Raw genomic sequence first — 27,340 nt, forward strand, 5'->3', positions numbered from 1 at the left:
AGTGGCGGAGGCTTCGCGGATAACATCACTGGATCCGTGGATCCCATCTTACGGCATCGGCGCGCCTGGGTGCTGGGAGCACCCGGCAGGTACCTCACCACGTGCACCAACTGTATACACTTCTGTTCTAGTGGGGCAGTGCTGTCTCACACATTTGGGTGGGTTAGTTCCTGTGGACACTGGGGAAGTTAGGAGCCCAGGAACACCTCAGTACTTTGGGGTAGTACCCCCGGGATGTACAACGCTCTGCTCACAGGATGTTCGCTTCTTTATTCAGATCCACTCCTACCCAGGGTGATCTTCAGTCCCGGGACCCAGCTGGAAGCACCCCTCCGAACTGAGGTCCTGCAACCATCCAAAGAGCATTAGGCCAGTCTAGAAACCACCCCTAGCCTACGGCCAGAACCTCCCCAACCCCTGTCCCAAGGGAACTCGATATTGGGAGTGACTCTACCCCAACTGATTGAAGACATAACACTGTCCTCACATTCCCAGAATTATCACAAGTTAAAGGCATTCTCTGGGATGACACCCACCCCCATGGGGGAAGAAGGATGCGAGGCCTGGAGGGAACATACCCTACAAGTGCTAAAGGAGTGGTCCTGCTCAGAGGCTGTCAAGAGACAAAGGATAGTCGAATGCCTACGGCATTCAGATTGTCCAAATGCATCGCGAGACCCAAGGAGAGGTTCCTGCCCAGGAACTGATCGAGCTTCTCACCCAAACCTACATAGGTAAGGACGATGAGGAGAAGTTGCTGGCTCAATTCTGGGCTCTCCGCCAAAAGGAGGGAGAAGAGGCCCCCTGCAGAAGCACTTACCAAAATGCCCTCCTACTGTTTCTGTACGTTTCTCCTACATACCAATTAGATTGTAAGCTCCTCGGAGCAGGGATTCCTCTTCCTAAATGTTACGTTTGTCTGAAGCACTTTTTCCCATGACCTGTTATTTATATCTATTTATTATTTATATGATTACCACGTGTATTACTACTGTGAAGCGCTATGTACATTAATGGCGCTATACAAATAAAGACATACAATACAAGAGCTTTCGCATTTACTCAACGCTTGCAGCTGTCTCTGTGGGGGTTACTCTCCAAAAAGATCATCCCTGCCACGGTAGTGGATGAATATAGACTTAAGCAGCTCCTGAAAGGATCCCTGCCGTTACACCCCGTTGCCATCCTGATGCGAGGAGCGCCCAGAGCGGCAAAACCCCCCCAGCTTAATGGAACTGATGCGTGATATAAGGGAACGGGGAAGTACAAGTACTCTTCCACTCTCCAAAGAAAGCTAAAGGGCCCCTCAAGGGTGAATCGAAGGGGGCGTCGCCCCAAAGGGCAAGGAGACATGCCTTATGGACGACGAACCTCCTCCCAAACCGCCTACCAGCAAACCCAGGACATCCGGGAAAACCTCCCCCACTTATAGGACCGAAGGGGACCTCAGTACTGTCATCTGCTACCACTGTGGCCAGAAGGGTCACATGTCACGTACTTGCCCAGAAAAAACAAAACAAAAAACAAAAAAAACAAAAAACTTCCCCACTAGGAATTTCCACCCTAATGTAATGATTGGCAGGGTCCAAACTGCCGAAACACCTTCCGTCCCTGCGGAAAACCCTCCCGAGTCAAGCCCCAACGATGGAACCCCACCATTGGACGCTTACAGTCGGGTATGACTGGCCACCATTATACGCGTAATCGTGGACGGTGTCTATTCGTCGGCATTGCTGGACACTGGGTCACCATTGTGTACAGAGAATTCTACAACCAACATCTCCAACACCAACCCTTGAAGCTGGCGGAGCACATGAAACTGAGGGGACTCAGCAATGAGGATTACCCCATCAACGGGGTAGTGAAGGATTAGATGGAAACACTCATGAAAGGGTAGAGCCCCTTCAAATTTCCTTGTGCTGCAGAGATTCACTCCAGGTATATGAAGTCCATTTAAATCAGAAACATGATAACAGACCATAAGGGGTATGACTTTGTCAAAGTCCCTGTGTGGACGAAACGCGTCAGAGCGCTGAGGGGGGACTCCTTCTCCCCTTTTTATCCATGTTTACCGGGAACCAATAAAGGCTTTTATATTTTTTTGCACAGTCCAGCCTTCTTGCCATTTTTTGTCCAAGCAGTGCCCGCTGATTACTTTCCTATGGAGAGAATATCCTAAGGTTTAGATGGTGATGCCTCAACTGAACAGGCAAATCGCACCTCTTGGATGTGGAGGCGCTAATATGCCCCGAACCCCGAGAGCAGCCAAGTTCCCCGATCATACTGAGAACTAACACCGATGTAGTGCGGGCAGTGATCAACGCCTACCTGCTAGAAGCCGGCGAATTGTCTCTGGATACTCTAGCAATTTATCCCATCCTGCTGGAAAAATGTTGCAAGATATCCGCACAAGACGGACATGGAGATCTCTTCAATCCGCAAGCTGGGTTAACAGAGATTCCACCAGGGGGAGTGAAGCACATGGTCCCCCTGTGCTGCTACCCTGACGAGGCCGATCACCTCTTCCCCATGAAGAGTATGCCTGAGGAAGACGCCCAGCGAGGCTACAGGCTTGTGCCCGAATTGTGGGAATGGACCTCCAAGATTCCTGGAAGAATTAAAGTGTTCGCCCAAAATATCTCTCCAAATCCCATGGCCTTTGATCAGGGTCGAAGATTGGGGAGAATATACCCCGTCACCCCCATGGATATGATGCCTCAGGTGAATGCCACTGCGGCGTTGTAAGGAATCGGGGAACACGTCCCCTGCGACGTGTTCCCTCCTTACCTATTGCTCCACACGCCTCCGCGCCCCTTACAGGGCGCGCGCACACACAGAGGCTCTCTCAGAACATCACAGAGCTTGGGTCCGCTCCCGTCACGAACTCACGCGACGTTCGTGCACTGCTCCCCAGCTGCGTGGCAACATTCCTAATAATGCTCACCTGTCTCCTCTGTCCAATCCCTGCTCCCGCAGGTACCACGCCTCCGCTCCGCCTCTGGCACTCATTGCTCCAGCCTTGGAATAAAAACCCTGCATGCTCAGTCACTCATTGCTGAGTATAAACCCTTGTAGCCTTGTGTTCCTGCTTTGCTGTGCCTTGCGCTTTGCCATTCTTGCTTCCAGTTGATCTCACGTGTACCGACCCGGCTTGACTATTGGACCCTCTCTCGATAACGACCCCGGCTTGCCTCTGACTACCCGCACGTCTCCATCACTGACCACGGCTATTGGACTTTACTATCCTACGGGCTCCAACCCCTGACCATGGCACAACAGACAACTACGCTGCTGGCTTCGCCCCACTACCTCGGCAAGTATCTGGACTAACCCACTTTCTCCAACAACAGGCCCGGCTACGCTGATATCCCACTTTCCAGGCGTGCCTCCGCTGCTGTGGGTGCGCAGTTCTATACTTTCCCACCTCAGTACCGGGGTCCAACCTTGTTCGTGGTGAGCGCAAGCATTACAGGCGTCAGACCAGCCAACCGGGCTGACATTCAACTTCAGAGACTCAACCCTGCCGGCCGAATGGAAAGACCGACTAACGGCCAAATTGGAAGAACGCCGGGCCGTATTCTTCATAAAGCGAGATGACATGGGTTGCAGCCAAAATGCCCAACACACCATCTGGCTTCCGAGAACGTTCTCGTCGCATCACCCCTCGGGATGTGGACAATGTGAGAGACGTCTTACAAGAGCTTGAGACAGCGGGGATTTGTGACCGAATCTCTGAGTCCCTATTGCATCACCCATCGTGGTGATGAGAAAGAAGAATGTGTCGGTAAGATTGTGTGTCGATTACCGGACACTGAACAACCGCACAGTGCCCGATCAGTACACTCTTCCACGAATCGAAGAAATGCTCAACGCACTAACTGGGAGCCAGTGGATCAGTGTTCTGGATCTGCGATCTGGGTACTACCAGGTACCGATGAGTGTGGAGTACCAGGAAAAGATGGCATTCGTATGCCCCCTGGGGTTCTACCAATTTACTCATATGCCCCAAGACATCTGCGGGCCCCCCCCCCCACAACATTTCAGTGCCAGATAGGGAGAAGGAGTGGCTCAGTGAGTAAAGACACTGACTGACACTGAGATTGTTGCAGGGGAACCTGGTTCAATTCCTGGGGTCGGCTCCTTGTGACCTTGGGCAAGTCACTTTATCTCCCTGTGCCTCAGGCATCAAAAACATAGATTGTAAGCTCCACGGGACAGGGACTGTGCCTGCAAAATGTCTCTGTAAAGCGCTATGTAAAACTAGCAGCGCTATATAAGAACATGCTATTATTATTATAAATTGAGAAAAACCATCAGTGACATGAACTCCCAGGAATGCTTGGTATACCTGGATATCAGTCTTTGGTAAGCCCTTGGAGGAACATGAACGGCTACTAAAAGTGCTGGACCGTCTGGATGAAGAAGGCCTGAAATGGTCCCTTGACAAATGCCGGTTCTGCCACACCTCAGTGACCTACGTGGGACACATTGTGTCCGCCGATGGGATTGCCACTGATCCTGCCAAAGAGGAAGCCGTGGTGAATTGGCCGCGACCTAAGAATGTCATGGAGCTACGCGCTTTCCTTGGCTTCTGTGGCTACTATCGCCGCTTTGTGGAGGGGTATTCAAGTAAGGCCAAGACCCTCAGCAATCTCCTCAAGATATACCCCGAGGACACAGGGTGGAAAGCAACCTCTGCTAGACAACCGTTCGATAACAAATGGACAACTGACTGTGATAAGGCTTTCATTGGAATGAAGAAATGCTTAACAGAGGCACCGGTTCTTGCTTACGCTGACCCTTAACAGCCCTACATCCTTCATGTGGACGTGAGCTTCAATGGCCTAGGGGCAGTCTTGCACCAGAAATACCCGGAAGGACTCCGAACAGTGGCCTACACCAGCCGTAGTCTGACTCCCAGTGAGCAGAATTACCCTGTCCACAAATTGGAATTCCTTGCCCTCAAGTGGGCAATCTTCATGACTACCTGTACAGCGTAGCCCTTGAGGTAAGAACGGACAACAATCCGTTAACATACCTATTAACATCCGCCAAGCTGGATGCCACTGGCCACAGATGTACACTGTCAGAACATACACTGGGCAATAACCTTTTGATGTTTGAAAGTTTGTACACTTAACATTTATTAGTTCAATAAAAGGAATCATACGACCTAATTTTTCCTCCCCCCCCCCCAGCTACATAGGAAAAGAGTATTATTATTAAAAGTTTATTTGCGAATGCAGCACTAATTTAGGCCTGCTGTCTTATTCATGATTTAGTTTGTAAATTGACCAAAAAGTATAATTCTTTTTGGTATTGGAGATAATGTAATCACCAGCTAAGTCATAATCATATTATGTAATCTCCATGCAAATTGCAATATTTTAGAAGAATCAGAAAATGAATCTTTAAGCAAACAAACAATTTTATACATCCCAAGTTATGTTTGACACAATATTTAGCATTTTTATTTTTTCATTTTAATCAATTCTGATGTGTACCCATAATGTAATCTTTAATTAATTTTAGTGTCTAAATCAATTAAGCAAAGATGCGAGGGCCTTATTCTACATTGTCCAATATGGCCATTCGGGTGGTTTCGTTCAAAAATCCCCAATGACTTCAATGGGGCTTTTGGCAATAATCTGGGCAAGGGCCATTTTAGACTATGAAGGATAAAGTCCCAAGCACTAGGGGTGGAGCACCCCCCCCCCCGGCCCTGGAGGATCACAGTGCCCTGTATTTGCCCCCTTCCTCATAATCCCTCTGATGCTTAAGGGCAGGGTGTAGTACGGTTGCTTTATTTTGACATACAACTTATTTAGTAACATGTTTAATATTAATAAATATTACAATTAAACACCTTCCTAGTATTTTTCCTAAACCTTTTAGAAAGTCTTACATTACTCCCTCTGTGCCCAACACTTCCCCTCTCACATTGGCGTTCAATATTGCAGCTGCTGCAGCTCTTGATATAATTGCTCCACAAACAACACAACCACAAACATAAAAGGTAACCCTTGGTTTTCTCAAGAGTTACAAATCCAGAGATTCACCCTGCGTTTGTCAGAAAAGCGATGGGCTAAAGATAAATGCCCCTGTAACCTTACGAATCTTAGACTTATAAAGGAAAAATTATTTCAAAACCGTTCTAGTGGCCAAAAAACATTTGGCCTCAGATTAAAAATCCCAGTAAAAATTAGCAGGAACTATTCAAAGTTGTCAACACTTTGCTTGAGCCAGTCTGTTTAAACAAAAACCTCAAGTCCTGTAGAAATTCCACCACATACTTTAACAGGCTTTCTCCTCCAAAGTCTGAAAAAATCCAAATCTAAATTTCAGCCAGACAACTAGCAGCTCACAAATCTGATATTTCCACAGTCAAACTGACAAACTATCGATCACTATGAATGATCTCCTTATCACGATCAGAGGTATCAAACCATCTAACCCGGTAGGCCTAGCTAATAAAGGAAGTGGTGTTAGATCCGGCCCATTTCATTCTTGAAATTGCAAACCTCTCATTGTCTTCAGGTTTTTTTTACCCACGTCACTAAAGGAAGCATTTATTTCACCTCTTTTAAAAAAAAAACCTCCCTCAATCCACTGAACATGGATAACCAAGTTTCTTATATTCCGTTTTTAGCTTAAATCATTGAAAAACTAGCCCTAAAAACAGTTAGTGAACCACCTAAATCGATTTAATCTGTTGGACTCCCACGAATATGGATTTCGAAAACATTACAGCACCAAGACAACCCTGATAGGAGTCACTGACTTCCTCCTTAACACAGTAGACAAACGGGGCGCCGATGCTCTGATCCTTCTCGACTTGAGCATGGTTTCCGACACAATCGATCACACTCTTTAGCTGACCAGACTTAAATCGGATGTTGGTTTCAGAGGTAAAGTGCTGGACTGGTTCCAGTCCTTGACTAATGGTCATAGTCAGAAAATCACCCTCAAAAGAGAATTCTTCTAAAACACAATCCCACTGATATGTGGCATCCCTCAGGGACCTGCCATCTCCCCAGTTCTATTCAATATATATGTGAAAGTACTAGGGGACATTATTTGTCAAACAAATTCAGTCCCTTCAGTACACAGATAATATCCAATGGATGTTGGATATCTCCTACGATCCTATCATCACGGTGAACGGTCTGAATAATTGCCTTAATGACATCTCCAATTGGACGGTATTGAACTGCCTACAACTTAATGCCTCTAAATCCGAGCTGCTCCTGATTGGCCCTAAAGCTACAAACAGATGCTATGAGTAACGCCTTTCACAATCTAAAAATCAATAACTCCGCCATCCCAAGGAAAGAAAAAAGGTGAGAAGCCTCGGTGCTATTATTGACAAAAACATAATTGATCAGCCTCATATTGCATTTATTGTGAAAAACTTACTTCCAAATCCAGAGGCTAAGACAAATTAAAGCATTTCTCTCAAAAAAATTTATCTAGATAGTAGCACAGGCCTTGGTCCTCTCCAGACTGGATCGTGCAAATTCTCTGCTGATGGGTCTCCAAAAACATAATATCAAAGCCCTGCAATTGGTGCAAAACACCATGGCCCATCTTATAACAGGCAAGGCGAGACCACATGTCACCAGTATTACAAATTTGCACTGGCCCCCAGTGGAGCAAAGGGTTAATTTTAAGATTTTGACCCTTACCTTTAAGGCTATCCATGGACTAGCCTCCCTCCCCCCCCCCCCTTACCTTCAGAACTGCCTAATCAGTAACACCCCCAATCTGGCCATTAGAGATCTGCCATTGTCCCTCAATTGATTGAGCCTCGGTTTAAAGGTCAATAAAGCTGGAGGAAGAGCTTTATCAAGAAATGCCCCAAAACTGTGGAATAAGCTCCCGGCGGCTTTAAGAAATCAGGAAGCTTTACTTCCATTCAGAAAGGAATTAAACTTTTCTTTTTAAACAAAACATTGCAAACAGACCCTAATACCCTGGCAGCCAGCTGTCCTGCTCCCACTCGTGTTGCCCGCCCTTTGTTGGTCTTCCTCGTAGTTCCCCTATATGCTTTCTTTAGGTAGGTCCCGGTTGTATGTCTGGGATGGGTGTCCTTCCTAAGTTCCCACATGCGATCAAGTACTGAGTTTCTTGCCGAGTAGAGCAGTGGTTCCCAACTCCAGTCTTCAAGGACCACTAACAGTGCAGGTTTTAAGGCAATCCTCTCATTAGCACAGGTGGCCCAATCATTGTGACTGAACCACCTGTGCTCAAGCCGGGGTATCCTTAAAACCTGCACTATTACTGGTCCTTGAGGACTGGGGTTGGGAACCAGTGGAGTAGAGCATTAGCAAAATTTGAACTAAATAAAATAAACAATGTTAACATTTATCATGACATTTTTTATTTATTTTTAAAATAAAGCCAATAAATAATGTTGACTTTGTGATTTCATGTTTGATACTACACATAAGGACATTACACAGAGGATGTGAACTCGTCTAATGGACATATGAAAAGTAAGCACATATTTCATACATACTCACAGTTGTTGGGCTTGTGGATCCTGCATTAAGCTGGCTGTCTGTGGGATAGATTGAAAATTGAAGACGCTAGCTGTGACTTAGTTTGTGGCAGTGACTCAATGTGATAACCACTTTCTAAGGCAGATTTGTTTTAGGATGGTTATATCTTTAGTTGAGAAAACAAGAGAGTTCTTCACAGATGCCCTGGTGGTAGGGTAACCAGATTTACAAAAATAAAAACCGGGACACATTAAAAAAAAATATTTATAAAACAAATGACATCACCAACTGCGCTTTATGTCTCTCCGCCGCTCTCTGTCCCCCCTTCTTAGGCTGAGTCCCCGCTGGCGCTGAGGGCACTCATGCTTAGAGAGAGCTCCAAGCATGAGTGCCGGGTGTCCTGCATGTACGAGTGCGTGGGGGAGGGGGCATTGTGGGTAGTTGAGCGCGCGGGTAAGTATAGTTTTTTTGTTTACTTAAGCGCAGAGCGAGCTTCTGTGCCCGCGCACGAGCGCCGCGCGCACAGCGTGAGCGGGGACTTACATATAGCTATATATGTAAGTAACTGCCGCCCGCTCTGCGCTAGCGGGGATGCAGCCTTACACACCCATTATCTCTCACTCCCATCGTCGTTCCCCCATCACTCCATTCTCGTTCCACCCTTCCCATTCTGTCTCTCTCCTCATTCTCTCTCCCCCCCATTCTCTGTCTCTCTCTCTCCCCATTCTCTGTGTCTCTCTCTCCCCCATTCTGTGTGTCTCTCTCTCCCCCATTCTGTGTGTCTCTCTCTCCCCCATTCTGTGTGTGTCTCTCCCTCCCCCATTCTGTGTGTGTCTCTCTCTCCCCCATTCTGTGTGTCTCTCTCTCCCCCATTCTGTGTGTGTCTCTCTCTCCCCCATTCTGTGTGTGTGTCTCTCTCTCCCCCATTCTGTGTGTGTCTCTCTCTCCCCATTCTCTGTGTGTGTCTCTCTCTCCCCCATTCTGTGTGTCTCTCTCTCCCCCATTCTGTGTGTCTCTCTCTCCTCCATTCTGTGTGTGTCTCTCTCTCCCCCATTCTGTGTGTGTCTCTCTCTCCCCCATTCTGTGTGTGTCTCTCTCTCTCCCCCATTCTGTGCGTCTCTCTCCCCCATTCTCTGTGTGTGCGTCTCCCTCCCCCATTCTCTGTGTGTGCGTCTCTCTCCCCCATTCTGTGTGTGTCTCTCTCCCCATTCTCTGTGTCTCTCTCTCCCCCATTCTCTGTGTCTATCTCTCCCCCATTATCTGTGTGCTGCCTCTCTCTCCCCTCCCATGCTGCCTCTTCTCCCCCCCCATGCTGCCTCTTCTCCCCCCCATGCTGCCTCTCTTCTCCCCCCCATGCTGCCTCTCTTCTCCCCCCCCCCATGCTGCCTCTCTTCTCCCCCCCCCCCCATGCAGCCTCTCTTCTCCCCCCCATGCTGCCTCTCTCCTCCCCCATGCTGTCTCTCTTCTCCCCTCCCATGCTGTCTCTCTTCTCCCCTCCCATGCTGCCTCTCTTCTCCCCTCCCATGCTGCCTCTCTTCTCCCCCCCCATGCTGCCTCTCTTCTCCCCCCCATGCTGCCTCTCTTCTCCCCCCCCATGCTGCCTCTCTTCTCCCGCCCATGCTGCCTCTCTTCTCCCCCCCATGCTGCCTCTCTTCTCCCCCCCATGCTGCCTCTCCTCTCCCCCCCCCATGCTGCCTCTCTCTCCCCCCCATGCTGCCTCTCTCTCCCCCCCATGCATCCTCTCTCTCCCCCCCCATGCTGCCTTTCTCTTCCCCCCCCATGCTGCCTCTCTCTCCCCCCCATGCTGCCTCTCTCTCATGCTCCCTCTCTCTCCCCCCCCATGTCTCTCTCTCCCCCCCCTCTCATGCTGCCTCTCTCTCTCCTCCCCATGTCTCTCTCTCCCCCCCTCTCATGCTGCCTCTCTCTCTCCCCCATGCTGCATCTCGTGTTTGTCCGTTCTGGTCCCTTACCTGCCTCTGTGGAACATTGGGGGGGGAAGCCATCTTGAGCCCTGGCAGCAGACACGGAAGCTCCCACTGTCTCACTGCTGAGGCTCCTCTGCCTCCAACCCCGCCCCCACCCTCTGCAGCTACAGTCAGACCGGCCTCTGCTCTGTTCCTGCATTCTCTGCTCTCTGCTGCCCCCCCCCCCCCCCCCCGCTCTGATGGCCAAAACCGGAACAGCCACAAAAAAACGGGACTTTTTAAAGAATGCGGGACAGCGGGGACTCAGTGTACTTAAATGATTTGCATAGGCGCCACAGTTTCCTTAAATATCAACAGTGTTATATGAAAAAAATGATAAAAATAAACATAAACTGTTACCCAACAAGATACTTCTCAACCTTTCCAAGGAAATGTGCTAAGATTTCCCACAGATACAGTCTTTGTTTGGGGTGGGAAGGGAGCGATCCAGTCAGGAACACCTCATGTAGGTAAAAAACATAAAAAACAATAATTGTGCAGTATATTGATAAAAAATGGACTAGATGCAAGTCTTGGCTCTTAAGAATATCCTACTTACAAAAATGAATAAAGTATAGTGCTTTGGTCTGATTCAACCAGGAGGTGTATAGGTAGTTGGTATTCCTTTTAGATGTGTATTGGCCCCATTCTGTTCTCATGCAGAGAGACTGTTCCAGATACTCAGATCCCAATGCGGTATATGCAAATAGAAAACACAACACAGAACGGCCCGATGGTGCAGGTTGCAAAAACAGTGGATTTAGATCAATGAAAGGATAAGAAATGTACTCACACTAAGTACAAAAGATATGTACATGTAAGGGTATCTTTGGCAATTAAATGCTCGCAATCTCGGCGGTGTATCCTCGCTTTCCTCTTCTGCTATCAGCCGTGCCGCCGGCAGTGGCGTGTGACGTCACTTCCGTCTCGCGGGTGACCGCATCCGGTGGAGATGGATGGCGACGGCGATGGGGAAGAGTCTGCGGGAGAGTTCAAACGTCCGGCGTCTTCTCGTGGAGGCAGCTGCTGCGGTTTCGTTGGCTCTACGCGTTTCGCTGTAGTACACAGCTTCGTCTGAGTATCTGGAACAGTCTCTCTGCATGAGAACAGAATGGGGCCAATACACATCTAAAAGGAATACCAACTACCTATACACCTCCTGGTTGAATCAGACCAAAGCACTATACTTTATTCATTTTTGTAAGTAGGATATTCTTAAGAGCCAAGACTTGCATCTAGTCCATTTTTTATCAATATACTGCACAATTATTGTTTTTTATGTTTTTTACCTACATGAGGTGTTCCTGACTGGATCGCTCCCTTCCCACCCCAAACAAGGACAGCGGGGACTGCCATTAAAAAAACAGGACTGTCCCGGCTAAACCGGGACAACTGGTAACCCTACCTGTTGGGTACAGATGTTTCAAAAGTGGGCTCAACACCACACCAAATTTATGCGGTGAACCTGGAAAGAGTGTCTGTCCTGGGACAAGTTTAATCTCTTTGCTCTGATGCCTGCAATGCACTGTTTTTTTATGATGCATCTATTGTTTACTGGTAACATCTAATGGGCATAGAAATATAAGAGTACTACTTAGAGAGAGAAAGCAATATATATATATATATATCTATATCTTTACATATGAGCAAGGTGCCACATCTATTGGGAAAGAGAAATTCTCCCCAAACGATAACAGTATGATAAAGTAAATGGCATGTAGATGACTTTTGAAATTCAAATGCTCAACTATGCTAAATAAAAAAAACAATATACTGTACTTATCTGGTTGCCATTTTCCAATGGACACAGTTATAAAACTGGACAATTGGTTCTCACTTATAAAAGTTCCTAATTCAGATCAATAGAAGATGACCAGATCTGACCTTTACGCCTCACACATCTAACAGCTTTCCTATTTGGGCTACAGTTAAGGTTCTCTTGCTTTCTTTAACTGGTTCGGAGGAGGGAGGTGGGGGAGTTGTGTCTCAGTTGTAACAATCCTGAGACTATCACCTGGGAAAGCCATATCATACACCAAACAAGTATACGAGACGCGATACCGAAAAAATAACAGATCTTTACAATACTCTAGGAAAAGAGAAGAATAGAATCCCTGTACGGTTAACCCTGGTGTACTGAACTCTATATAGTAAGTATATTGTTAAAGCAATGGGTAGTATACTAGTAATACTAGTTTAACTACATAGATAGTATTAGTATACAAAATTGCAGCACACATACACCCAAGTCTGTGCTTATACCAAAGGCGGCTGAGCACATACATAACGTGCGGCGCGAGCACTGCAGAGCATCCGCGCAAGCTTTTCCCAATCAGATTTCCAATTTTGATTTTGGCACGTGGCAGCCCTGTCACGTGAGCGGTTTAGCCAATGAGGGTGAACTACTCATGGCCACGCCTCTGTGTACATCGCCCTTTTGACGTCATGAAGGAGTGCGCGCGCACTGCTGGACCGGGTATAATCAAGGCCTAATAAAGATCAGTACACAAAAGGCCACCGTAGAGCGATATATAGGAAGAGAGAGTAGTGCGTTAGTACAATGAATACAAGTTACAACAAAAAGCAAACAAAAATGTCAAGTTAAAAAAAGGATACAGACGCTGAGATACGAAATCAGAAAAAGTTCACACTAATAGAATGTACTGAGAACCAAAAACATATATTAGAGCAGCAGAGAGGAATACTAAAATCATGCAAAGTCCTGGCTTAGTATTGGACGGAATAACGCAGCCTTGATGGTGGTTCATCACCATAATGTCCTGGAAGAGTGAACAAAATAGAACTCCATTAGTGTAGAGTCAAGGTTTTATTAAATACTAGCTGAGAGACCCGGCACTGCTCGGTCTGAAAAATAAAAGTGTGTGAGAATGTGTGTCTGTCTGTATGAGTACTGTTGTGGCCCCTTTTATCCTATAACATACCCGGAAAATTTCGGGCATGTTTTCAGGCGGTCCCGGGCCTTCTCCGCGCGGCCCGTTCTCGGCCCAAAATCAGCCGATATCAGCTGATAGCGCTAATAGCGCTAGACAAAGAAAGCGCTTAGAGCTAAACAATACAATGCCCGCAGGCACCCAAAACGGTCGAAAAACGGCCGAGAACGGGCCGCATTATCCCGCGATTTGCCCGCGATTTTTTAAATCGCGGGGAAAAGGCCGCAGAAGAATAAAGGCGGCCGCCACTGTAAGTGTGTGTGTCTGTATAAGAAAGTGTGTGGGTGTATGTGTCTGCATGAGGGAGAGAGTGTGTGCCTATATGAGAGAGCGTGTCTGTATGGGAGTTTGTGTCAAAGACACACTGACAGGGTCGAGGGCAGAGGGTGAGGGGCAGAGGTCCCCCCTAACAAACGCTGGCCCCTTAAAACTTCTGCCTTGCTCCCAAGTACTGTATATGTTCCCCCCTCTTATTATTATTATTACCACCCGTGTTACACGTGCAGCAGAGCCCCTACCTGCCTCCGCTGCAGGGAACTTCTCAGCTGCTTTGCTCTGTGTGCAGAGCTGATCGGGGACAGTGGGGCATTCGGGACTACAATTCCCAGAAGCCTCGGTTGGGTCACATGCGTGGATATGGCTGCTCTCGCCTGATTGGCCGAGACGGGCCATGTAACCCAACCTAGGCTTCTGGGAATTGTAGTCCCGAATGCCCCATTCTCCCCGATCAGCTCTGCACACACAGCAAAGCAGCTCAGTAGTTCCCTGCAGCGGAGGCAGGTAGGGGCTCTGCTACACGTGTAATAATAATAATAATAATAATAATAATAATAATAATAATAATAGGACACACACATATATACATATATATATATACATACATACATACATACATACATACATATATATATATATATATATTACACATATATATATATATACACATACATACATATATATATATACACATTACTTGGGAGCCAGGCAGAAGTTTTCTTGGCAGTGCGCGGCGAGGGGGAAGTGCAGCTTCCACTCCATCTCAGGTTGTGAAAGGGGGGGGGGGAGGGGAAGGGGGGTAGTGGCCGAGAATGGCGGCATGGGGCAGGAGGCATGCGCGCGGGGGAAGGCTGGAGGCTCCCTGTGTCCCCCCCACCGGCCGCCCCAGGGGACAGCCAGACGCGCCGCGACCGCCACTGCCGTGCCCCCCCTCCGTGCCCATGTCCCACAGCGCGCGGCCAAGCAGAGTTAAGGGCACCCTGAGGGGGAAGGGCGCGCCGAGGGGGAAGGAAGCGCCAGGGGTAACGGACCGGGCGCAATATTAGGTGTTCAGGGGTGAGGGGATGGTGTTGGCGGTGTGCAGGGGTGAGTGGGGTGGTGTTGGCTGTGTCGGTGGCGGTTGAGAGTGTGGCAGTTGGGTATGTGAGGTCATAGAACCACGCAGGCCAATGAGAGGTGTGCGGCGGCGGGGCCACGGACCAATCTGATTGGCCAGAGGCTGAGTGACAGACCAACGGACATCTCAATCAGATTGCCCATAAGCACAGCAAACAACGTTTTCAACAAACAAACAACGTTTTCATTTTTATAGATCTAGATAATAATGTACTTACACAGCCACTCTTGGCTTCAAGCAACAATCAATAAAAGTTCAGTGTGGGGAGTCCCTCTCCTCTACGGTCTGCTCTGGTCAATGCGTTCCTGTCCGGTTGGGTCCCTCTCTGCACGGTGTCTTGTGCACTACAGAGGTACCTCTGTGTCTGGACATGCGGTTTCAATGATGTCTTTTAATGCGTTTTACAGGCAACGGCCCGCGTCTTCAGGGAACTGATGCTGTGATGATGCTGGTAGGGGCAATATAAATATGTATTTACATATCCCTACCCTGCTGCCCTTTGTTACTATACAACGTGGTATATTAACACACTAAAAAAATTGCTACACAATGCCAAGGAGAAATACATCAGCAATGATCTTAGAGAAGCAATTGTTGCTGCCCATCAATCTGGGAAGGGTTATAAGGCCATTTCCAAACTATTTAAAGTCCATCATTCTACAGTGAGAAAGATTATTCAAAAGGGGAAAACATTCAAGACAGTTGCCAATCTTCCCAGGAGTGGACATCCCAGCAAATTCACCCCAAGGTCAGACCGTGCAATACTCAGAGAAATTGCAAAAAAAAAAAAAAAAAACAAGAGTTAAATCTCAGACTCTACAGGCCTCAGTTAGCATGTTAAATGTTAAAGTTCATGACAGTACAATTAGAAAAAGACTGAACAAGCATGGTTTGTTTGGAAGGGTTGCCAGGAGAAAGCCTCTTCTCTCTAAAAAGAACATGGCAGCACGGCTTAGGTTTGCAATGTTGTATCTGAACAAACCACAAGACTTCTGGAACAATGTCCTTTGGACAGACGAGACCAAAGTGGAGATGTTTGGCCATAATGCACAGCGCCACGTTTGGCGAAAACCAAACACAGCCTATCAGCACAAACACCTGATACCAACTGTCAAGCACGGTGGTGGAGTGGTGATGATTTGGGCTTGTTTTGCAACCACAGGACCTGGGAACCTTGCAGTAATTGAGTCGACCATGAACTCCTCTGTATACCAAAGAATTCTAGAGTCAAATGTGAAGCCATCTGTTCGACAACTAAAGCTTGGCCGAAATTGGGTCATGCAACAGCACAATGATCTCAAGCACACCAGCAAAATCTACAACAGAATAGCAGAAAAAGAAAAGAATCAAGGTGTTGCAATGACCCAGTCAAAGTCCAGACCTCAACCCGATTGAAATGCTGTGGCTGGACCTTAAGAGAGCTGTGCATAAACAAATGCCCACAAACCTCAATGAACTGAAGCAACGTTATAAAGAAGTGTGGGCCAAAATTCCTCCACAACGATGTGAGAAACTGATAAAGTCATACAGAAAACGATTACTTCAAGTTATTGCTGCTAAAGGTGGTTCTACAAGCTATTGAATCATAATGTATACTTAGTTTTTCACACATGGCTTCTCCATTTTGGCTTTATTTTTGTTAAATAAATCATGACACTGTGTAATATGTCATGTGTTGTTGTTCATCTGAGGTTGTATTTACCTAATATTATGACCTGCTAAGGAACAGATGATTGTTATTATGTCCTGATATGTAAAACCATAGAATTCAAAGAGGGTGTACTTTCTTTTTCACACCACTGTAGGTTCGCACAGCTGGGAGCAAATTTAATCTGTTTGGCCATAGCACACTTTGCAAGAAATATTGCCCTTGGGAGGACAAAAAAAAAATGGACTTAATAAAAATCTATCTGCTCCACATCAATATCATTATGTATATCCAAATAAACCCCCAAAAAATTAGTAGCCACCACTCCTTTATCATGGAAGTAATTGCGTTAGGAGTCAAAAAAAAAAATCCTTCAAGATTTTTATATCGCTATTTAGTTTCTTGTAATGCAGAATACAAATTGGTTTGTGTAAATATACGACCGATGTTGTATACTAACAAAGGGCAGCTGTGTGGGATAGGGGATATGCAAATACATATGTATCCTCTTACCTGTCAGCATCATCACAGCATCACTTCCCTGAAATAGGCAGTCGCCTGTGAAACGTGTTGGACAGTGCACCCCCCTCATGACATCATCGAACCCATGTGTACTGGCACAGTAGGAACTCCAGAGTACACACCTTGCAGAGAGGAACCCAGCCAGAGAGGAACGTGTAGACCAGAGCAGATGGAGGAAGAGAGGGACGCCCCACACTGAACTGATGCTACAAGCCATGAATCCAAGAGTGGCTTTGTAAGTGCATTTTGTATTTAATACCTGGACTCTACTCTATTGGAGTCCTGTTTTTACGCTCTTTTCCAGGTCTCTTTAACTTCACAATACTCTAAACCCGGGAACTCTCTAACTGGACCATGCTCTGTGTCCGATTTCTCATATTCCCAATGTTTAAACAGGTGGTCCTCGCTTACCGACGTCCCTGTTTCCGCCGGATACCTTATCCGCCGCCGCACAATGCAGTCCGCCGGATGCATTTTTCCGACGTCGGACCTGCTTATCCGGCGGTCACCGCCGCCGATTAACATGGGACCCGCAATCCGACAATCCGTTAACCGACGGCGGTTTAGGGGACGCATTCCATCGGAAAAGCGAGGACCGCCCGCACTTGATGTGCCGTTGCAGCAATATTGTGAGCTACTTCAACTGTAGCTTTATATTTTTCATGAAAACATCCTGTTTACAGGGAAAGTCAAGTGCAAAGCTTTTATTAATAAGTCACATTTTCACTTTCTTCATTAACACAAAAATGAAATTAACGTGATGGACACCTTCAGCTAAATTTCTTTTTTAATGATATGAAGTTTATTGTTTGCATCTCAAACAATGTTTGGTATAAAAAGCATCATTATTCTTGATTTGTTTAATTCAAAGCTAAGGCTCCTCAGTGAAATAAACTGCATTAAAACGCACATTTTGATGCTTTTTTCCCCCTGAAAATTCAGTGAACCCTGTTTAGGTTCTGTGCAGTATTTTTGCCTTTTAGGTGTTTGTGCTACACACTACAATAGCCCAGATTGGAGGATCGAAGAGCAGTCGGCCTGTGGCGGTTCACATAATATATAAATATTCCATCTAAGACTGGTTACAAATTTCAATGTGTTCCTAATTGTATGGGCCTTTTATAAAAGTGTATGATCTTCATCAATATGAAGATGCATTTGCGGATATTCCAACCAGATGAAATAGTTTACAGCAATTTATTATCGCTATTGCACTACTGTATAGTGAAAAATTCTTTACAACGTGGGTATTTATAATATCCTGAAATCTCGATTGGGCGATCCATTTTAAATGTGACCCACGAAAAATCTTATTTAAACGCATGCGGGGTAATTTTACTAAAAAGTTCAGAATTTCATCCACTGTCATATAAAGACATGCATTTAGTATATCTGTGCTAGTTATTGTTAGGGTTGTACCCTCTTCTGCCAGAGGACACTAACTCGCTGCAGGGATTAATACGGTCCGTCCGCAGAAGACACAATCCTCAATGTATAGGGATGGTGTTAAAATTCCTTACCATGCTCACAAAAGCTGGGTTGTTCATCAAGCTGGCCATGTCAAAGCCCCACCCTGCGCTTGTCTGCAATAAATGATGCTGAAAAGATTAGTGTATGCAGAAACGTAGAAAGTAAAAAAAAATTAAATAAATAATAACATGGCGATCACAAAGTAAAAAAGAAGAAAAGCTGCCTTACCGGGCTGGGTACTTGTCGCAGCTTCTGTTCTGCTATTTTTAAATTTGATTTATAAGATTCGTTTTCGGGATCTAGATCCAAGGCTTTTTGGTAACTGCTGATCGCTTCCTTGTATTTATTCATAGCTGTCAACGCTCGCCTAAATAATAATAACAATATTAATAATATATTCTTACACAGTATTGGCAGTGTCCATCGTTCTGTGCATTGGTGTTACTGCTACAATGGGCCGCAGAAAAGCTTATAATCTAAATGTTAGTGCTCAAGATACAGGGAGGCACAAAAATGTAACCAGGGTCTTTCCGTTGACACACAACCATGCATATTAAGCCAGTAAAGCAGCAATCCTCCTCTCATGGTCAAGATTTTTAACACTAAACCAGATACCCCAGAGCAGGAATGTCTATAAGGCCTGGGACATAGTAAACGCTTAGGTGCTGCTGCTCGCTCTCGCTTGCTGCCACTCGCTCTACCAGGAGCTTTTTGCTGCCCGGGCAGAGGAGACAGCAAGCGCGCTTGGGAGGGGGGTATCACTGTGTGTGTGTCACTTGGTAGCTGTCAATGTGTGTGTGTGTGTCACTTTGAAGTGGTCTGTGTGTTTGTGTGTCACTGGGGAGTGTGTGTGTGTGTGTGTGTGTGTGTGTGTGTGTGTGTGTGTGTGTGTGTGTGTGTGTGTGTGTGTGTGTGTGTGTGTGTGTGTGTGTATATTATATAATATTTTAAATTTTAAAAAAAAAGACATGTGAGAATAAATTATTTATTAACATTGTGCAACTTTGATAAATATATACACACAGACACACACCTCTGTGCTGCCTCTGTCTTATCTGGTAGTGCCGGACCAGCTGCAGCCCCATTGGTTGGGAGCGGTCATGTGACCGCTCCTCCGCTTCCCCGAGCGGCAAATTTCAAACTTGCCTGTCTCTGGGAAGTTTCTCAGCCTCCGCACGCATCAGCAAGCATGCGGAGGGAGAAACTATAGCCGCGCTGATTACAGATGCAGGGGCTTTGTGCATCTGTTCAGCGTGGCTCAGCGACGACGAGTGCACTATGTCTTGGGCCTTGTCTGGGTAACACAGATCACACTTACTACTGATGTGCATATTCAAAATAAACCAGGAACTAAAACACCAAATCCAGGGAACCTTTGATCCTAGATGGAAACACCCACTGTACATATTTTATTTCTTAGAACGCATGGCTACTTCATCGTTAATTGCACTTTGATGTGGGATACTAGGAGTGCAGTGCTACACAAAGTGACAATAGCTTCTGCTTACAGAAGCGGTGACGTGACTAGAGTGGACATTGCAGAATGCTGGAGTGATTTTCATCTGTATAGAGACATGTTGAATTACTGATAAAAAAAACTGAGCAAATCCTACTGGTCCTCCTTGTACATTCGCCTTTATTAGGTAGACAAGCACGCACATAAAAGCTTGAACAGAATATGGAATATTATTAGGAATATTCTGCTTTGTATAGTTGGGAAATGATAACTCATGATCAGCCACAGCATGGCAGGCAAAAGTCAGAAGAGACGGTTAACACCATACACTCGGCCAAAGACATACAGCAAAATGGACATACAGCCAAAGACATACAGCACAATGGATATACAGCCAGAGACATACAGCACAATGGATATACAGCCAGAGACATACAGCACAATGGATTTTACCCATTAGATGCACAGAATGTAAAGTACGCAGAACAGTATTCATGGAATGTGTAGAACATTAAAGAATGTACAAAATGGATATGTAATGTGCAGAGCAATTTGTGCATTGGAGTATTTACCGATTACAATCAAAGAAGAAAATAAAGCATGTTGTTATTAACCCATTGCGCTTACCCCATTCTTCCATAGGCTTTGCTGTACTTGGCATCAATGGATATTGCTTTTTCACAGTCTGTTATTGCGTCACTGTGGTTGCCTAGTTGACTATGTGCAGCGGCTCTAAAAAAACAAAAAAACACAATTTGTAAATTTCAAGCGAGAGTTGCAGAACGTGTGTGTGGTGGTGGCGTGAGCTTCAAGCAATTAATAGACATTCAAGATAAAAATGGTGAGAATTAAACCGTCCTGCATAGCAGAAAGCCATGTGATCTGATTTAATGATGAATATTAGATTACTTAGAGCTTTGGAGACCTTAAATGTTTCTTCTTGGACTCTTCTACACACCACCGTGTACAACTGGATCTATGAAGGATTTAAATGTTAGTTTGTAGGTATCACAACCACAACCAACCAGGACCAAGACGGCTTCAAGAACTCAGCTATGAACTTGGCTATGGTATATAACAGTAGAATTAACCAACTCCAGATAGCAAAAAATGAAGTGTTTAACAGAGACATGCTAGAAAAACAGTACATGCTATAATTCTGCTCGAAGGAAGATGTGTTTAAGGATAGGGGGAGAAGATATAAAAGGACTCCAGTGGAACAATGGGTGGTAAGTGAGGATACATGGAAGGTGAACATTAGCGGACATACTATATTGCTAAGGGGTCTATATATTCTAAAGGAAATGTTGACGCATAGGAAGTGTTTTTTCAATGGATTGAACCATTTTCCGGAGTACATTTGTGTCAAATGTAGAAATAGTTTCTTACATCTAACATTTGGTACAGGTGAGAAAGTTATACCACCTTAACCTGTTGAATGTCGCAGGCATGAGAGTTATGTGACTAAGATACTTTTCTCTGTTTTTTTAGAGCAAGTGGAACTTGTATTAGTTTTTGTCCCATGTGCATATTTGGTCATGTGACCTCCCCAAGCTAACTGGTATGCAAAAATGCAACTTTTGATCGCAGTATGTAATATGTCTTTCCAAAATGTGTCAGGCTGTAACATATTACCCCCCACCCCCATACACTCAGCTATTTTGTCCAATTTAAAACATATAATTTTCTTGTTTAGTTTCTGTTTTCATAAACGAACAGGCTGCTGAGTCCCAATGCAAATTTAGAGAAACCCTAACGCACCACTATTTTGTGGTGTAACTGCAATAATTAAACAATGAGGCACCAAGGTACAACTTATGTTTCTAGTAGAAGACGACTCCTGTTATGGCCTCCTGATCTCCGAACCTAGCCAGGTCTTGAAACTAGGGTTTAGATTTTGTTAATGCACCGGAGTAGTTAATAAGTGAGCAGCATCACTGAATAAAAGACCATATCCGTTACCTGTTACAATAATAGACGGCATTATTTGGATCCAATTCTACAGCCTGCGAGTAGCGATCCACTGCAGCTTCATAGCTCTGTTCCTTCATAAAGTTATTGCCTAGATGGGAAAAAGTTAAACAAAATAGGTTCAAACCAAATGAATTAAATCAACACATTGGATACATCTATGTACGTATATCAATATTTGTACAGCCCCATCCATGTAAACAACGTCTCCCAGCAGTCGCAACAAAACAGTGGGAAGAAGCCCTTCAACTATAAAAACACAAGGAAAATGAGCTTCTGCCCTGAAGAGCTGATAATCTATGTGTGTCTAGGGAGACAATATGAGGGTGTAATGGTAAGTGCGTATGCAAGGGGCAAATACTTTATAGCTACTTAAATGCTTTGTTGAAGAGGGAAGTTGAGGGGAGAAAAGTGCAAGAAGTCTAGACAGTAGAAAGTTACAATAGACAATACGGGGGAGAATGAGGGCACGTGTTAAGTAGTGAAGCAATAGAGGAAAGGCCCTAACTTTGCAATGTTAAAGAGGAAAAATCAACAGGTTTTATCAATGGAGTGAATGTGACACCTATGCAGCGTGCTTGTGATACTGGGTGTATCAAAGTGCTACCAACAGTAATGGAGAAGGGGCAAGCTTCAGAGGAAGTATAAGAAGATCAGTCTTTGACATGTTAAGTTTATATCGGTGTGTGGTCATAAAAGGATGATAATGCAGGGAGACATTCAGAGACTATGGTATGCACAGCAGGTGTAAGGTGTGGGGTTGAATCTGCATACCGCTGGTATTTGAACGCAAAATATGTAATAATGTTACCTAGAGGCAGTGCATAGGGAGGAACACTACAAGTGTAATAGGTAGGAGGAAAACTAAGATAGAGTTTTGTTACAGATATGAGGAGTAAGAAAAATGTAAAGTAGAAGAGGGGTGTGGGAAAAATGAATGTCACCATAAGAGACAGCAGCTTTCAGTGCAATCAGCCTGAGAGAGACACGTTTCAGTTATACCAAAAAGGTGTAGAGAAAAGGTCATGCACAGAAATAAATGTGTTAGAAAATGAACAGGTACCCCAAACAGTACAGAAAAAAAAGGGGGAGGGAAGGGAGGTGTGTAAAGGATTGGTATGAGGCTACGAGGTGTTAGCACCAGTAAATCAGGCCCGGGCCGGCTCAGGGGATATAATATAATATATTTTATATATATATATATATATATATATATATATATATATATATATATATATATATATACAGTGTTCGACAAACCTATACATTTGCTCGCCCCGGGCGAGTGGATTTAACCCCCGGGCGAGTAAATATTGGCCCAAGCAGCACACGTTTGGTACTAGGTGGCGAGTAGATTTTTTGGTGATTTGTCAACCACTATATATATATATATATATATATATATATATATATATATATATATATATATATATATATGTATGTATGTATGTATGTATGTATGTATGTATGTATGTATGTATGTATGTATGTATGTATGTATGTATGTATGTATGTATATATATATATATATATATATATATATATATATATATATATATATATATTATACACCCCTGAGGAGGTTCTGTTTTATCCGATCGAAGCGCATAGGCTATTTTCTAGAGCCATCCGTGGACAACAAGTTTATCTGCACTGTGCTGATATGGACCCTTGGATCGTGTGACCTAAGTACTCGCTATCTACACCAAAACCGGCGCTATCGGTGCAAATCTAGCCGTCGATGACGTCACCCACCACTCGAACCCGGAAGCAAGCAGCATGAGGAAGTGTTGGTCTACACACAGAGACAACATACGTTCCAGTTACACTGCGCTGCAGGACCCAGAGTGGTCAAATCGCCTATTTACTTCTATAGTATGTGAGTGGCCTGAGCTTGTCTGCTCTATTTTATGTTTATTTAATTGTGTTACACTATATTTTTCTCTGTTTCTCTTCACATAATCCTGAGAGTTCCTGCATCCAGATTCCGTGTGTGATCACCTATACAACCCAGTGGAAGTTTTGCGCTTTGAGTGCTTTTGTTTTGTTCTCTGAAGGGTTGTTCAATCATTACACTAGCAGCATCTCCATTGGTGATATTAATTTGTATTTTTTGCATTTATTCATATATAGGGTTTGCGCTATTTCTTGTTCCAGAATGTAATTGAACCCTTGAGCTTCAAAGGGACATGCCGCAGGAAGCTCAATAGTTCATTATATATCTATGAAACCTTAATAGAGCCGACTCTCTTTCTGTCCATGTCTTCTCACTGCTTGGCCTTTGCATTTCAATTCCACACTGCCATGTTTCTAAACGAAGTCAAGCTGTCCCTACAATTAGGACATTTCTCTGCCCCTTCCAATTTCAGTGGGGACAGGGAGACTATAACTGGAACTCACATAGTCGGACAGTTGAATTTCTTAGGGGCCTCTGAATGGGGAAGTGTTGTCAATCAAGGGTTTTCTTTACTTTTATCCCACCGGTCCTTATCAAGGAACTAATACAGATCAGGGGAGGTGGGCAGGGGGCACTCTGGCTGTACAAGTTCTTGCTGAACACACAGTAACATTGCTCAGAAGGGAGCAGACAGAGAAAATCAAAACCCTGGTAAGTCCAACTAAAAATGAAAAATTATTTGGGTAAAAATTTGGGTCAGAGGCGTGTAAAATTTATGTATCTGACCCGTTAAAGAGGTCACTAAAATTAGTTAACTAATAGTAAGTCATGTGTCTGACCTAAAACCATTGGTGCTTTATGAAAACACAAACAATATCAGCAATTAGGTTGTGCTGCTTTCAGATGGAGGGAAACCAACTATATGTATACGTTTTTATGTCAAATAAAACTGGCTGTGGTGTTTTAGATTTTGGGCCCATATTTAGTAAGCGGTGCTATACCATAAGGCGTCTTCCAACCAGGGCCACCAACAGGGGTACGAGGAAACAACTGTCCCAAACCCGGCAGAGGAGGAGGACCAAAACAACCGTAGTTAGGCCCTTTCCTCCACGGGCTTCCCTTCCTCCCACACAGAATGAACCCAGCAGTCTCCACATGCACCCGATTCCCAACCCCTGCTGAACAACTGTGCTGGGGCCAAGGCTCGAGTCCAGAACCCCGATAACCCTGGTGGAAAAGTGAATGGGATGTCATTTGTCTTATGGAATAGCACCACTTTGTGTGTCCAATCAATTACTCCAGACCAATACAGTGGCTAAGATAACATACTACTGCTTGTGTGGTAGAGACTGGAGCATTTACTTATTTTATTGTAACGCATTAATAAATAGCTTTAAAATGTAACAATGACGTACCTTCATCCTTTAACTCCTCAGCTTTTTCTGTCTCTTCTGGTGAAGATGAAGGAGATTCTATTGGTGTCAAGTCATCATTCTGCAGAGTAAACAGTCAACTAAAATAATAGTGCCTTTTAACATTGAAACCGCATAGCACAATCATTATTGCTGCAATGTTTACTCAACATCAGCTACAAGTTTGCGTTACAAAAGAAGATAATTGGCTTCATCAGAAAAGATCTAAAATAAAATGTAGAAAGATAAGCATAAAAAAAGAGATATTGGGGCATATGCATCAATGCAAAAGTAGAGCATTTGTGGGGGAAAATAATTGCACCATTTGTATCAAATAGAAAAATAAAAAATCAAATTGAGAGTAATAGGATTTTTTTGTTGATACATCTGGCGCAGTTTGTTACTCCCAGATTTGCTCCACTTTTGCCTTGATACATAGACTCCATTGTATTTTATGGGGACTTGACTGATCAACACAACTGGACAATTGCTGTGGTTGCTAAATATTTAATTTGGTTAAAATTTACTATACTGTTTATATGTAAGGAAATTAAAATACTCACTGTGGCAATTCCCCCCAAAAAATAACTTATGTTGAAAGCAAGATGGAGGTAAGGCCCATTAAAGCAGATTGATTTATGTTAAAAAGACCAGAAGCCTGAAGTAGTGTGTTCATATGACCAGTTCTGCAAGTGATTTTAACGTGCCTCATCACCAGGTACTGTAGCACAAAGCATATTTCCATGCAGACTTCAAAAGGCCTCATCCTTGAAGAGGTTTTATCCTAATCGTATTAGACGAGTTCCTTTGAAGTGTAATAAAGTCACCAAGTAAGAGGGAATTAGCAGATATTTTATTTTAGATTTTGGGTTTTTTTTTTTAAAGAATAAAATGCATAGTTGAAAATCAGTGACTAGGGGAAAAACTACAAAAGTTAAAATCAGACATGATTGCATATACAGTATCGCGAAGAAAATAAACATGCAAGTGGATCTGCACCTTTAAATTAAAACGCAAAAGAAATAAAAAAGCAGTCACTGCTTGTAGTACAGAAATACTCAGTGTGGATCACATTGGTGCTAATAATCTGTGAATGTTTTAACTTATTTCGAAAATTTGATACATATTGTATCTATGTTTAAATATAATTAGATTAAGACTTTTAGAAGAACATAACCACCTTGATACTGTATTGTTTTATTATTTTCTCTTTCATACAGTGCCAACCAATGTGTACAAGAATGTAAAGAATTAACGATTAAATTGAAGGGAACACTTGTACTATAGACCAGGGGTGCTTAAACTGGGCGGCACGCCCCCTGAAATTTTCTGGGGGGGGAGGGGCCACAACGCTTACAGAGGCTCCGTGCTCTTCCCCACTACATTTAAATTAAATGCCGGGGGAGCGCGCAAGGCCTCTGTAACTCACTCTTACCTGGTCTACGGTGGCTTCTGGCAAAGCGTCGCCAAGACAATGAGACTTCAGTTGACGCCGCGGGGTCAAATGGCTATGCAATGTCACATGACGTTGTGACGTCAGATGGCGCCGGAGAAAAGGTATGGGGAGGGGGGGAGAGAGAGAGAGAGCAGGCAGGGGGGCACAGACAAAAAAAGTTTGCGCATTCCTGCTATAGGAGGAATAAAAGCACAAGTATGGCTATTATCACCAGCTGAGTAAGCCCTATTTTGTGTACACCTAATTTCAGTCTACTTGGCCAACTTTTGCACAAGCAAAACAGAATAACTAATCAATCTAAACACAAGAATTAACCAAAAAAGAGAAAAGTAATACGTACTAGACATGCTCTAATGATCAAACACCTTACTGGAGAGGTGAGGTTTGAGATGGGTTCTGAAGTTAAAGAGAGAACAGGCCCGGCAGACATTGAAAGCAAGGGAGTTTCAGAGGCAGGGCACAGCATATGAAAAGAGTTGAAGGCATGAGCGAGAGGGGAGTAGAGACCTATAGGGAGGGCAAGAGGAGTGGAGAGCCATAAGAGAGAGAAGACTTTTGAAGCGAATGCGGAATTTAATTAGGTAGCCAACAGAGTTTTCGGGAGGAGAGAGGCAGAGACTGATTGAGAGAGCGAGGTTATCGTTGCAGCAGCATTTTGAAGAGATTGAAATTTAGAAACTTTGAGACAGGGAGGCCAGT

The 27,340-nt window shown here is 44.6% G+C and overlaps 1 protein-coding gene across 1 annotated transcript in view; it reads right to left on the bottom strand.

Annotated features, from left to right (window-relative positions):
* The window catches only part of SGTB (small glutamine rich tetratricopeptide repeat co-chaperone beta), a 65,278-nt gene that overhangs the window by 10,514 nt on the left and 27,424 nt on the right, over nt 1–27,340 (bottom strand). Inside the window, exons 4-9 of the mRNA XM_075590283.1 lie at nt 25,189–25,267; nt 21,868–21,967; nt 20,533–20,637; nt 18,678–18,816; nt 18,500–18,562; nt 8,523–8,560 (exon numbers count right to left, since the gene is read on the bottom strand). Of these exons, the coding sequence (XP_075446398.1) occupies nt 8,523–8,560; nt 18,500–18,562; nt 18,678–18,816; nt 20,533–20,637; nt 21,868–21,967; nt 25,189–25,267 (524 nt within the window). The remainder of the gene's footprint in view (nt 1–8,522; nt 8,561–18,499; nt 18,563–18,677; nt 18,817–20,532; nt 20,638–21,867; nt 21,968–25,188; nt 25,268–27,340) is intronic.

Source organism: Ascaphus truei, chromosome 1 (assembly GCF_040206685.1).
Source record: "Ascaphus truei isolate aAscTru1 chromosome 1, aAscTru1.hap1, whole genome shotgun sequence".
Classification (NCBI taxonomy): domain Eukaryota; kingdom Metazoa; phylum Chordata; class Amphibia; order Anura; family Ascaphidae; genus Ascaphus; species Ascaphus truei.